The sequence below is a fragment of the Beta vulgaris genome, chromosome 1 (genome assembly GCF_026745355.1).
Source record: "Beta vulgaris subsp. vulgaris cultivar EL10 chromosome 1, EL10.2, whole genome shotgun sequence".
Lineage (NCBI taxonomy): Eukaryota > Viridiplantae > Streptophyta > Magnoliopsida > Caryophyllales > Amaranthaceae > Beta > Beta vulgaris.
The window spans coordinates 37,624,489-37,639,587 of NC_079202.1; the positions used below are offsets into that span (position 1 = coordinate 37,624,489).

Consider the following 15,099-nt stretch of genomic DNA (forward strand, 5'->3'; position numbering starts at 1 on the left):
TCAGGTTGAGAGACATACTCATCATCCAAATCAGCATCTACCATCTCATCCATCAGATATGTATCATCATCAACATCAGACTGACCTTGCATCTCATCATTAAAAAATTCCTTACCATCGTTCTCATGAAAAGGGTCAGCAGGCAGAATAGCATCATTAGCAAACAATTCTGAAGGGAAGACAACTCTCTGGGGGACTGGAGAAATCAACCCCTCATAAGCTGAATCTGGGGGGAGGGGCAATAGACCAACCTCACTCTGGGGCACAGAAGAGTGCACAACCAAGGGTGGGAGAGCATTCTCACAAGCAGCTAAAGGAGAGGCAGGGAGCACAGCACAGTTGGATGATTCATCATCAGAGGAAAGCACATCAACTACATCATCTTGAACAACTTTCTTACCTTTATTTTGAATACCAGCAGGAGAAATCATAGCTTTCTTAGGGACAACAGAGGAAGGTTCATTAATAATGATACCTTTTGAACCAACTTTTTTACCAGCACCAGCAAATACTTTAGCAGGAAATCTCTTATTAGGACCAGCAGTGAAAGAATTACCAGATGGGCCAAACCGTGGCCTTGAAACATGCCTAGGCCTAGCCTCCACCACATTAGCTGGCTCAGCTGTGGTAGGAGGCATTGCTTGCCTATTAGCAGTACTCAAGAACTCAGCTAACCATTTCTTCTTTGGATTTTGCAACAATATGACCTTTCTTTCAGATTTAGGAGGGGACAGCACAGCACAAAAATCAATCACATGATCATCACTACCACAGAAGCTACACCCAATAGAAAAATCTTCATACGAAATTAAATAACCACAATCAACCCCACCAGCACGTTTTATTTCTGCATACTCAACTAACGGGGCAGTGATATCAACCCTAATGCATGCATGCGCAAATCTTATCTTGTGCCTCAATAGAGACCTAGAGTCAAGTTTAATCAAGGAGCCAACATAATTTGCAGCTAATAAATTCGCAACAGATTCAAAGTTCAAAAGCTCGGTTGGGAAACGAGGGATTCTAACCCACAAGTCCACCCACTTTACTTCCTCTATGAAAGGATCAAAGTGAGCTTTCCAAGGGTATATAACAAACAACTCACCCATGACATGCCATGGCCTTTCTGACCAAACTAAGAACAAATCTCCAGGGTTAGCAAAACGAATAAGAACCCAATGATTCCCCATATCAAGATATTCCACATCCCCTTTACAGAAACTCCAATCAGCCCTAGTCCTTGAGATAATAGTTCTCAAGTCCACAGGCTCACCTAACATTTTACCAACAAGACATGATTGAGATAAGTCCTCAATATCACGCTGAACTTGAGGAAGATCATCTAAAATGATCGCCTCCGGGAAAGAGGGAGGACCAGGGGGGTCAAAGCAAGCATCTTGCAACACATTTTTCCCAGAATTATCAACAGACTCTATTACTTTAGGGTTTACACTATCCTCAGAACCAGCAATCTCAATACCAGCATTTTTCAGAAGAACGTCTTTAAAAGACGAATCAGACGCCATAATGAAAAACAAAATCAAACAAAAGCAAAGAATAAAATTTTGATGACACAATTTAGAACAAGAAGATTTAGCGTTGAAAAGAAAGCAACGGAAGGAGATATACCAATTTACCTGAAATGAAGTCAATTTATAGAAAAAATACCACACCCACATACCTTTCACATAAAACCACAATCGTATAGCATCAGAGAAACCTCTAATCGCATTAAATGCGAATTTTGAAATTATGGATAAAGCTCCAAGAACAGCACGCCAAGTAATTGAGAAATAGGTTACCCATAGCGAAATGAGTTACAGAAAACCAAAAAAAATTAAGAACACTCTCTCTCACTAGATGAGATAAATGACCCATCACATCCCAGAATCCGAAAACCCTAGCTTTAAGAGGAGATTTGTACTTGATACTAATAAATTGGATCCACCTCATCCAAATTAACAGAGGATTAAAGATTTTGGAACACTTCAGCAGCAAATTAACTCCAGATCTACACGCACAGGCCTGCAAAACTAGAGAGATTAATTTAGCAGACCTACAACTAGGGTGGCTAAAATCGCAATTATGATAGAAGAGAGAGAACAGATTAGGGAAAATTTTGGATAATCGAAACTCCACAATTCATCTTAACAGCAGATCTTGAGTGCTTACTAAGCATTGAATACTAAGAAATTGGGCAAAAAGGAAGTACAATTGATTTGGGGATTTTTTGCATTGAACTAGGGTTTTTCGGGCTTGGGATTGAATGGAGAGGAAAAGTTTACTTATCTCTCTAACTTTCTCTCTCATGACTTTTTTAGGTTGTTTCTTTGAGTGTGTGTTTTAGATGGTCTTTAATTTGAATAGTTTTAGCAAAATGAAAAGGACTTTTTGACTACAATAATACAAACTTTTGCCCTTTCTCTTGCAATAATACAAATTTTTGATTATTTTTTAATAATACAAACTTTACATCAAAATTCCTCTAGTAGGTCAAGTTGACTTGTAACCTGTAAAAAAAGTAAAAAAATAATTAAAAATGAAGTTCTTCTTTCTCCCTCCTCCCCGACCCCCACCCACTAGAACCACATCAACTTGTTACCTCCTACAATAAATTAATAACCGATATTTCCCTACTGGAGGAATTTTGATCAAAAGTTTGTATTGTTAAAAAATAATCAAAAGTTTGTATTATTAGGAGAGAACGGGCAAAAGTTTGTATTATTCTTGTTAAAAAATCCAAATGAAAATAGATTAACTACTCATTATTAATATATATATATATATAATATATATATATATATATATATATATATATATATATATATATATATATATATATATATATATATATATATTCGTATGATTTTCTCTCCTCAACTTATATTTGCTGCACTTAATTTATTATTGCTGGATTTCTCTTATTTTTGCTAAACTTATTCTTCTTGAACTTTTTTTTTGCTTAATTTAACTTATCATTGCTAAAATTATTATTTTTACTTAACTTAAACTTATCTTTGTTAAACAATTCACTTTTTTTTTTTACTGAAGTTAACTATGTTTGCCCAAAATTAATATAATATGTTGAGGAGAACAAATTCTTAGTAATATATATGAATATTATCTTCTTATCAAGTAGTGGCATACTTGATTGCTACAATTGGAAAACATACATAGAAAATCATATGGTGAAATCCAAAGATTAATCCATGAACTTAATGAAACTTCAATTATAATATAATGAGGATGTTATTTGTTATAACACCGGCCTTTTTTCAAATAATCTCACCTTAGAATATGGTGAAAACAACAAAAAAAATACTAATAATACATAAATGTTTACAGATTTACATGCATGCATCATGTTTAAATTATGTAAGTTAATTAGGACTTCTTTAACCTGCAACGCTGCAAAAGATAAATAAAGTATAGTTAGAAAGAGAGATGAAAGAAGAAAGCACAAAAAGGAAATCAAAATTAGATATTACATGGCAAATAATTTTCTATGCCAACCATCCAAATTGCTTAAAAAAGACATTGACATATTGAAAGATTTATGTGAAGTCAATAACAAGAAATCTATAGCAAGCATTACCACGATAAGAGCATCAACATTCATTAACATCCCCATAATTTTTCTCTTCATCTCATTCGTTCACATCACTTTCCGTTAACTTTATCACCTACCCTTCCCATTTCACAATTCCACACTTTCATTCATTAACCTCCCCATTTACCTTCTCTATCTCTCCTACTTTTCCATACCCCACTTGCTTTTCTCTCTCCTACTTTCCATACTCCACCCATAATTTGTCTTCCACGTGGCAACACACCATAGGCCACCATTATTGGATGGTTTCCTATTTATTGGTGTTCCCCATTTTTTTTCCATTATGAGTAACATACCTCTATTGGTGGGAAGGTTCCTATTTTAAGTTTTTTACAAATGGAGAACCCCAATATAGGTGCTCTAAAAGTTTGGAAAAAGCATCAGACCCCGTAAAGGGAAAAATAAACAATGACAGAGAACATGGAGTATTAAACACCACAAGCTTAGTCTTCCTATAACCAAATCTATCCCTCTTCTAAACATAAAAGAAAATTTTACCTCTACAACTATTCTAAAATTTAGCCAAACCAAAGGCTTTGTAGCCTCAAACCTTACACCTTCACCAGAATCTAGGTTCCTAATAATCTCATTTAAACACACATCCAATCTTATATAGTAAGACATTGTTAAACCTCGATGTTATATAATAACACATTATGAAAGCAACATTGCAAATCCTCCAAGCAATTATAATATTTTAATATGCTTTTTTTAATAAGACAATAATCTATGTATCGTTCAAATTATAAGCTACCAACTTACAATATAGGCTTGCAAATCTATTACTATATCAATTTAAATGCTTCCTTAGCATCTTATGTACATCAAATCAAACAACTATATGCAATATGATGATCAACGAAATTCACAAGAAAAACTTGAAATAGTAGAATTAAATTATTAAAAGGGAGATATTAGAATCTAAAATATAGCTTTCAGGGGTGAAGTTATTGTCATATAACAAAATTAAATTCCATCTGGATAAAGACATTTGAATATACCTGCCATGACTTCTGAGTTTTATACGGGTGTTAATCTCAACTCTAACCACAACTCCAAAGAAAACTTAGACTGAGAATTAGAAAATAGCAACATAAACTTGAATTATGATTTTTATGTTGGAATTAGTTTAACCAACTTTGAGACCAATAAATAGAACGAAAAATATTTATAAATTTCAACATCGAAAAAATATTAATTGAACAAAATAGTACCTGAGTCGATTTTGAGTTCATTTTGTTCTTTATGTACTTTGTTGTTGAGGCTTAAGTATCTCTGTATCTTTGGGGAAGAAATCATTTCCTTTTTTTTTTTTTTTTGTGAATAAAGGATAACATAAAATTAAGGAGTCATAACAAAAAGCCTATTACAATCCGTGGATAGCAAATCCGTACAATAATTAGGGGGACGAGGAAGATGCCTAATTATAGTAAAAGTGTCCGCATTATAAACATAGTCCTTAGCCAACTTGTCCGCTACTTGATTGTCCTATCTCTTGATCTACATTATCCTCGCCACTTGGAAGTAAAGTTGAAGCTCCCTGCAATCAATAATGATGTCACTATACATATCCTCAAATTCACATCCGTGTTTGTGCTATTCACCGCTTTTTGACAATCCGATAGAAGGACCAAACATGATATATCTCTCCTTCTAACTTCTTTTAGTCCTTGATGAATAGCCAGAAGCTCCGCATGATGAGCATCAAGGGCATAACACATGGATTGGAAACCCATGATCCACTGCCCACGAGTGTTTATAAAAACTGCTGCAATACCTACCTTGGTTTCAATGTTACAAAAGGAAGCATCAACATTCACATGGACAAAGTTAGAAGGATAGCGTGGCCTATTTGGAGGCAGGATATGTTGAGATTTTAAGATAAATGAAAGAATTGGAAAAAATCAAAAGATAAAGCAGAACAAACTGATTTACTTCATTGCATTCGTGTAAACATAATAGTGAAATACATGGGTATTAAATAGCCTAACACATAACAAAGTGATAGCTAAAAGTAAGGGAGAACCATCCCATGATCCCACAACTTACTAACTAATACTAACCCACTAACCACATGCTCCTAAATAACCGAAAGTACTAATAATAATTTGACTAATTAATTGACTCAAAAATAACAAACTATTTAAAATAAATTTGAAGTATTAATTCCAACACACCCCCTTGCTTCAATTTTTTTTTTTTTTTTTTTTTTTTTTTTAAAAAATCATGAACTTAATTCACTTCTCTTCGATTATGATGCACTTCTCACCACTAGTTGTTGATGCACCTCTCACCAACTTAACATTTTTTGATGCACTTCTCACCAACGTCACATTGTTGATGCACTTCTCATCAACGTCACATTGTTGATGCACTTCTCATCAATAACTCTAAAACAGTGTTTCTTCCACGGCCACTTGTGCCATGCTACTGTCTTCTTCTTTTTTTAATCTGCAATTCTTAGCCAAATGCCCAAATTTTTTACAATTAAAGCATTGTGGATTTCCTTTATGCCAACAATCATCTACCTCATGACCATCTTTGTGGCAATGAGTGCAGTTGACAAATTTTCCTTTCCCTTTGCGATAAAAGGACTTAGCTATAAAGGCCTTTTCTCCTTTGCTTTCACTATCTTCGTTTCTCATGATCCTCCTTTGATCCACAGAATGGAGTGAGTTAATTAACTCCGAAACTGTTAATTTTGTGAAACTTTTTGTGTCTTCAAGGGATAGAATTTTAGTTTCATACCTCTCCGGAAGAGTGACAAGTAGTTTGTCCACCACTCTTTGATTGTCAAATTCTCCACCAAGTAATTTGATTTGGTTGACAAGTGACATTAATCGACCTCCATATTCTCTAACACCGTCACTTTTCTTCATCTCCAACATCTCAAATTCCCTCTTGAGATGTAAGATTTTCATCAATTTTGTTTGATCGTTTCCCTCATACTCCTCCTTCAGTTTCTCCCATGCTTCTTTGGGAGAATCACAAGACATAATGCTTGTAAAAATTTCGTCCGACACTGCGGAATGAAGACATGAAAGTGTTTTTGATTTTTTTTGCCATTTCTTCGTCATGTTTTTTTTTATTTGGGCTAGGGTTGGATCTTGTGGAAGAGTAGGATTAATATCACGCTCAATATTATCCCATAGACTCAAGGCTTTCAAGTATGATTGCATCTTGATTACCCATGAATGATAATTCTCTCCTTTGAAAATAGGAATAGAAACTGAAAAATTGTTTGATGCCATGAGAAGAAAAGAGAATTTCAAAGCTCAATGTTTTTGTTGTTGTATGTTTATACCTCACAAGCTCTCAGGATCTTTTTGGCTCTTGATACCATGTTGAGATTTTAAGATAAATGAAAGAATTGGAAAAAATCAAAAGATAAAGCAGAACAAACTGATTTACTTCATTGCATTCGTGTAAACATAATACTGAAATCCATGGGTATTAAATAGCCTAACACATAACAAAGTGATAGCTAAAAGTAAGGGAGAACCATCCCATGATCCCACAACTTACTAACTAATACTAACCCACTAACCACATGCTCCTAAATAACCGAAAGTACTAATAATAATTTGACTAATTAATTGACTCAAAAATAACAAACTATTTAAAATAAATTTGAAGTATTAATTCCAACAGGGTAGGGGGCTTCGGATACTAGGGAAGGGAAGCATAGAGTTCCCATGCAAAAGAAGAGGGAGAATTTTATCAAGGATGAAGGTTGGGACCCTCATCATCATTTTAATTCGATTTTTTCAACAAAAAAAGGAACCCAAACCCTCCATAACTTTAGTTTGAATTACTTTTCTTTCTCAACCTACAACCAAATCCAAAATTACAAAATAATAATAATTGGAGGTATGTTTTATAGTATAAAAGGAAGTGTACTTGAGATGATGAGAGAGAGGGATTGAAAAGACAAATTAGTGAAGGAAGCGAGGGTAGTGAGTTTGATAACATTGAGTGTGAGTAGATAAAAAAAATGCAGGTTTATTGAAGATAATGAGATCTAGAAAATTCATTGGGAGAGAAAAAAAGAAAATTATTTGATAGAGAGCATAATTGAGAATCAAATGGAGTTAGACAATCAAGGAAGACGAAGAGACATGGAGAAATTGCCAGATCTAACTCTTTTCAAAAGAATATTCTAGAAAATGTTTTATTGTTTTTGTTTTCTTGGGGAAAATAAAATATTTAAGGGAAATAATGTAGTTACCAAAGCAGTAGGCGGGAAATAGATTAACCATGACATGCCACGTAGGATAGTTTTGGGGGAAAAACTGAACAATATTTTCTTCTAGTCTATAAAATACGAGTAGATTTTAATTTGAAGCCTATAAAAGAAACGCAACGGTATTATTATAAACAATTAGAAAATAAGTGTCCTAAGAATTTCCTTGACCATAGGACACCTCTTAAGTTTGGGATTTCTACAAATAATCTCTGGAAAGACACTACAATTTACAATTAATCTTGTTAGCTTTATTAGTAGTAGCCTTACATGCACGCAATGTGTGCGATGATATGTGATAGCATATGAAGTAGAAAATAAAATTAATTGGGTAGAAAAACTGTCTTTACATTTTGTTTTTTCAAAAAACTGATGTTTAGCTTAAATGTCCAACATCCCCCCTTTTTCATTCAAATGAAACAGTTACTTATCTCTGTATTTTTTTTCTTTTATTCTTTTTTCTATTTTTTGGTGTCCCCCATGTGTTGCCTTATATGATAAAGACTAGCCTTATATGCACGCTATGCGTGCGAAATCATATATTCTATAATTAATTCTAGTAATAATTTTCGTTCAAAGTTGTTTACAAAAATTGAGAAAGGGAGTTGTAGTTGTCAGTGTTGTGTTTTCGGTTTGCAAATGATCAAGAAGAGAATATAATGATGAAGAAGAAGATGTTGCAGTGTAGCTTGTTTGTGGGAGTTAGAGATAAATTAGGGTTTATAATTTTTTTTTTTTTTTGTGGAAATATGGTTGGCAGTTACCATTCTCTTTTTGTCTTTTTTTTCCCTTTTCTTATTTTTTGGTGTCCTCCATGTGTTGGCTTATATAATAGAGATTATTTCTGAATTTTGAAAATTGTTAACTTTAGTATCTTTGCCAGTCTCCAAAATTGTTAAAAGACATTCCTAAGTCCTAACAAGATTTTGCATCCAAGCTCAGCACCACTACAACCACTCATAACGCCTGTCCAAACTCATTGCCACAGGTTCACCTAGGCACACGAACTGATTCTTTTAGAAGATCCATGGGTGGTTAAAAGACCCAGAATCTAATCATAGCTACCAAGTAAAAGAATGAAACTAGGGGTGGTTTAGAACAGGTTTACCATTGACATTAATGAAGAAATATAGTTACTTAACAATTAACCAGTGCTCACGTAAATGTATATATTCCTATGTTATGCACATTTATGGAGCATATATACGGGCACAAAGTTCAGTTGTGACCACTGTTATATGTAGAAAGTAAATTTGGATCCAATTGGAGGGAACTCAGGTAGATCTAACATCTGCTGAAGCTCAAGCATTCTTCTGTTCAGCAGCATAGAGTGCTTTGATGTCTTCAACGTCGTCATAGCTGCCAAGGAATACTGGTGAACGATCATGTATGTTCTTTGGGACCAAGTCAAGTGCCTGCCATAGAAGTTACCAGTTAAAATTAGCCAAAGAAAAGTTTAAGATAAGCAGAGAATAACACATTTTCTTTTTCATGCTAGTAGGCTTTGACATCATATCAACTACTTACAGAGACATGAAAGATTAAATCTTGTTAACTAGAATTCGAACTTAAACAGAGTGTTTTACACTGTGTCTAGAAAAAACAATTTCCAGTCAATACCCGTTGTTCGCCAGTAAAAGCTTGTCCACCTGCTTGCTCCATTAAGAATGACATGGGAAAGACCTCATAAAGAACTCTGGTACATAATAAAGCAGAAATAAGATGTTAGTAGTGCTTGGGGAAAAAACAACATTACTACTATACATATGAATACACAGTCCTTTAAGTACCAAACATACCGTAGTTTTCCGTTAGGGCTCTTCTTATCACCAGGGTACATAAAGATGCCACCATAAAGTAGAGTGCGATGAACATCCGCTACCATACTGCACAAGAGAGGGTGAAGGCGGTTCCTGTTATAATCCAAATACATATATGCATACATACATACATATATTGGGGAGGACCTATATACACTAATAGAATCGTTGCTCTACCTCTTGCGAGACAATAGCCACCACAATATAGTAGAGCATGTAAAAGAAATTATAGTGAAATGATGAATGCCATTAGCCCAAATTACCACAACATATGTGTAGAGTTGGCCAAAATACCTTTAAAGGGGTTATTTTCCAAGCATAACAGCTGGTAGGAGCTTATATACCAAGTAATATGAAATGCTAGCTACATGATCACTGGCCAAAAATCTCAAGCATCCTTCTCCTCTTAAACAAAGGTATGTTGCTAAGCTAATATTTCTTGTTAAAAGTTAAAACCATCAATTGATTAACATAGGTAGCAAGGCCTTTCATTTTCTCTCTTTCTTCTGCACATCTCTGATGAATACAAATTACATCTTTATCTGATAAAAATTTAAAAATGGGATTGGCAAATTTAAACTTGTCCAAGTTATAAATGTCACTGAAAGTGTGCAACCAAACGAATGACTTGCATCTAGATTCTAGCCAACATATTGAACAGCCAAATATGGGTTCAACACTTATTTATTCAAATTTTGTAACAATATTATTTCATTTCATGATAGAGGCTCCAATTACCTTCCGATGTATCTGAGAGATTTTGGTGATGAACCATCCTTAGGGAACTTACATTTCTCCACGTACCTGAAATCAATGAAAGATCAATATGGCAAAACACCAAAAAGAAAGACAAGCATCAACTGAACAAAGATGTTACATACTTTGTTGTTGGGCCATCCCAGTTCTTTGCATTGCCTTCATTCACAGAATAGATCTTACCCTTCTTTGGGATCTGCTCAAGAAAAAGGCACCAGGTAACCACAGTAAAAACCAAAGAAAAAGCCTATGTTCTTAATGCATTACATAATTCAAGTAAAGAGGTCATATAATATCATTGTTGCTAACTTTAAAAAATACCATATATGTTACTTGTTAGACATTAGGAACTCCCATTTATACCCCTAAAAAAAAAGAATTCCCATTTATAACTGAAAGAGACAATCTGACATAAGTTATCACAAGTATAGCCTGATAGCCTAGTTTTCATGGTAAGTTGCATTCATTATCTCTTGCAATTATCTTCTCTTATTATCCAAAACAAGGGATGAATGTGATTTCCTTATAGTTATTCATTCCTCCAAGACTAGCTAGATCTTTCAGAAGTCCAGAGAAAATGGAAGCACTCATGAGGACATTTACTACCAGCTCATAGCACCATACGCTCCACTGAAATTCTTCATGTGAGAACTCTAGTTCTCTCTCAAAATTAACACTATGTTTCAAAATTAATTATTTCTTTGCATCATTTCTCTCTCTCTTGTTAAAGCTTTAATGCTTCTATCTACAAATTGAAAAGTGAAATTCGCTGATATGATGAAGACACAAGGTATTATAGATATCATTACAGGAGACCATGATTATTAACATGATAAATCCAACAAAAATACAAGCCATCAATTACTTTTGCAAGGTGAAATAGGTTTATGTGACTACATGCATGCTTAGCCATTTCTCAGAAAAATAAATAATCTGTTAGTATAACAGATCATTTCAGAAACTCTGTTCTACTTTATCAGCCCACAAAATACAACCTAATTGATACTCAAAGAGCTAGTTTCAGAAATTACAGTAAGAATTTAGTAATTAGTAATTAGTAAATCAGTACAGCTCTCATGTGCATAGTAAGCAAGAAATGAACAAGTACACCTTAAAAACCAAAGCCTATAATAAAGCACTTCTAAACACCATCTCAGTGTCACAGTTAACCAAAAAACAATTAAATTTTTCCTCAAGAAGTATTCATATCTTAGCCATACACAAACCAAGATCATCCAGCATATTGCATATTGATTTGTAAATTCATTGACCAGTAATCAAGAAAGTCTACCTTGATGTCCGGATGAGTTAAAATAAACTCTCCAAGAGATGGGTCATGAGTGAAACCATTGACACCGCTTCCAGTGCTCATGACAAGCTGTTAAAAACAAGAAAAGCCACGTTTATACCACACACTTTAAACTATGCAGCAATAAGATCAGTGACAGAGGTAAGTACAGAGGAACAAGCCAACATTTATTTTAATTTCTGACTGTACAGTTCTGTAATCAAGCAAGTATCTCAGTGTCAGCCGAAAGGTGAAACAAGTAAACACAATTGAAACTACGTAGCAATAAAAGAAATGATTAGTACCGTGCAAGAGCTCCCATACATGCAATAACCAGCAGCTACCATATTTTTTCCAGGTTGGAGGACATCATCAAGAGTTGCATTATTAAGATCTTTCACCATGTAAATCCCAAAGATCTGAGTGAAAGGAAATATGTCAGCTTGTTAATTACAACCAAGGCAAACAATAAGGGTTATCAAGATAGAAAACATTATCAGAGAATGAGATGCTGTACAGTGCCAATCGATACACCACAGTCAATGTTGGAAGATCCATCCAAAGGGTCAAAAACAACACAATACCTGAAAACCAAGATAAAAATACACCTTAAAATTCTAATATCAGCAACAATGCAATAATCTTCTTTAATAGAAAATGTCATAATTGAAAGATCTTTGTGTTAATTTTTATTAGATTTATATGAAAATGGGCCTGGGTAAGGCAATAAGGAGGATGAGAGTTTAGCCCACTTACAAGCTAGGAGGTTCCATCCTAAAACCAATTGGTGATAGGAGGAGTAACTCCTCATCTTATAAAGTGGTTTATTCTATCCTCTTTCTCCAATGTGGGATACTCACAAGTGGGCATTTAATGGGTTTCAACACTTTGACATCATAAACTATGCTTCTACTCCCTCTGTACGCGATTTAAAGTCACATTTACTATTCAGGATATCTAGAAAAACAAAAGTCACATTACGAAAACAGAATTAGATTATAGCTTATCCAAACATACTCCATTTAAATAGAGTGGTGAAGAGAGAAGAAAAGAAATTATTGTTCTAAATGTACTTTACTCAAATCATGAGAATTCCCTAATTATGATAAGCAGGAACAATGCGACATCTAATCTAGGGCAAAGGGAGTAGTTTATTAGAACACGAAATTACAAAAATCGACAAAGAAGAACATGTTGGAGAGTGGCTATACACACTTTCCACGTAGAGATGGCTCAACGAATGTTGCCTCCTCATCCTCCTCAGACACAAGAATGCACTGCAAACATAATTTCAACATTCAGCAGACATTACTTGATGATTTTTCACTGCAAAATCTAAAGTGAATAATCATGTTAAGTGGCTTACAGTTCTGCCACTACTTATCAAGGCCTTAATGAAAACTTCATTTGAAAGAACATCCAACTTCTTTTGCTCTTCACCCTAACGTAAAATACAATCACAAGAATACACAAATTAACAGGGAAATTCACAATGTGGGTAACAAAAACTATTTTCAGAATGTTTTTACCTGAATATTTGTCTCCCCTGCAAGTCCTATGAGCTTGGCAAGACCAGCCTGTTAATCAAACATGAATAATAATTAATACATGAATAATAAACAGCCAAAAACGCGTAAATTTGTAATCGGTTTTCTTAAATTATAGATAACTACATGATCTGTAGTTGAGTCACAATCGTTTTCTTAGATTATACATTCTCCTATCCATCCCAGATAGTCAATGAAGTACGGATTAAACTATTGTTTATTGCTAACATTGATTATTCAACAACTATATTATAGTCCTAGTATAATAATAAACATTTAAACACGGCTAAAAATCATTATGTACCCGCCTGAAATCCTACATTGTTACTTCTACAATTTCATAACCCAGAAAAAAGATGTATGTAAAAAAAGTACACACATTCAATCAAGTCAAAATTGATCATCTAATCAACTTTGGAAAGGAAAATTACAAGAACTATAAAAATTGCCAATGTTTTCCAAATTCAAAAGTTGATAGTGATATGATGATATCCCAGATTTTCTTGCAAAAAAATGATAAAAAAAATTAAAATCCCATGTTAAACGGGACCATAAATCTATTAACCCTTATAAATCGATGGAAAAATTTATTTTTTTAAAAACACTTACATAATGACCCCACCAAAAATTTACTCCTAAAAATTAAAAATCCGGTTGACCCACGATTTGCATGAATATTCTATTACAAAGTACTGGTGTAAGAAACAAAAAAAAATTGATTTACAGAATTCAGCCGCCATTGTTATACACTAAAAAAACCTTGAAAAAATAATAATAAGAAAAAAGGGAAAGTAGGAAGAACCTTATTAACAGCAGAGCAGACAAATTTGCAGCCAAGAACAATGTGACTCATAAGAATGGTGAAGTCACCACGAGACTCAGGACGTTTCGACTGTTCATTCAATACGAAACGTGTTATGGTCATCAAGTCTGTACGAGTTGCATCCGCTGCATGATCCATGTTCTTCTTCTTCTTTTGCACTTTCTCTCTCCTCAAAGTTTGGAGCTCTTTTTATGTGATGTGGGTGTGTGTAAATATATTATATGTGCACTGAAGAAAGAGAAGATATATAGGACAGAGAAGAGCTCCGAGAAGAAGAATACAAGATGAAGAGGTTATTAGGAATTTGGGATGACACGTCAGAGGAGAGAGAAAATGAGTGGGGTCTACGCACTTCTTTGCCTGCCTCTCAGTCTGCAGATAACGGATTTCGTCGTTTTTTCCAGAAATTTTCTTCTCCTCTCGTGAAATTCGACGGTTATAGAAGGATTTCTTTTGGGTATTTTTTGTATTGTTAATGTGTGCTTCAACTTTAAGATATTTGATTGGATGAGTTGAGTTGAGTACCTTTTAGCATTCCAAGGATAAATGAGTTTTGGGTTGGTTTTATATGTGTCTCATGTCTGTATATGTATGGATTATTATATGTGTATATTTTATAGGGTGGTGATTTTGGTTAGGACGTAGGACTTGCTGATTTTTTTTATTTGTTGATTTGAGCTTGTGATGAGGATGGTGATGGCACTGACATGTCATATTGTGGAAATTGCCCATATCTAATGGATAAATGATAGGAATATACTCAGACCTTTATGAAATCCAATCTGAATTATCTGACTTGAACGATATCGATTCGAGATCTGAATTAGACTTGAAAAATGGAAATTCAAAATTATCTAGACTTAAAATGAACTGATTCTCACTCTTCTCTAATTAGATAGTCTTGAATTTCACTCGATCTAATGACATTAATTATAATTTCGATTTAGATTTAGTAAATACCTTATTTTGTTCAATTTGGCCATGGCAGACATGTATTTAACTCGAATTTGGT

General features: G+C 34.1%; 1 protein-coding gene across 1 annotated transcript; it reads right to left on the reverse strand.

Moving 5' to 3' along the window:
• Positions 1-8,942: 8,942 nt before the first annotated feature.
• Positions 8,943-14,651, reverse strand: LOC104895737 (fructose-1,6-bisphosphatase, cytosolic). The gene is made up of 12 exons (XM_010682320.4): positions 14,067-14,651; positions 13,247-13,294; positions 13,084-13,158; positions 12,933-12,994; positions 12,235-12,301; positions 12,023-12,136; positions 11,721-11,807; positions 10,555-10,625; positions 10,412-10,477; positions 9,653-9,739; positions 9,474-9,549; positions 8,943-9,268 (listed from the first exon to the last, which is right to left on the reverse strand). The coding sequence occupies exons 1-12, from the start codon at positions 14,223-14,225 to the stop codon at positions 9,155-9,157; spliced, it is 1,026 nt and encodes a 341-aa protein (XP_010680622.1). The 5' UTR covers positions 14,226-14,651; the 3' UTR covers positions 8,943-9,154.
• Between the last annotated feature and the right edge of the window lie 448 nt (positions 14,652-15,099).

What these genes read in the sequence shown, in the direction of transcription:
- LOC104895737 (XM_010682320.4), bottom strand. Translation starts at nt 14,225, where the DNA reads ATGGATCATGCAGCGGATGCAACTCGTACAGACTTGATGACCATAACA. An exon ending in TGTATGGGAGCTCTTGCACG is followed by an intron (nt 11,808 to 12,022) that starts GTACTAATCATT and finishes TGTTTTTAACAG; the next exon opens with CTTGTCATGAGCACTGGAAG. An exon ending in TGGGATGGCCCAACAACAAA is followed by an intron (nt 10,478 to 10,554) that starts GTATGTAACATC and finishes CATTGATTTCAG; the next exon opens with GTACGTGGAGAAATGTAAGT.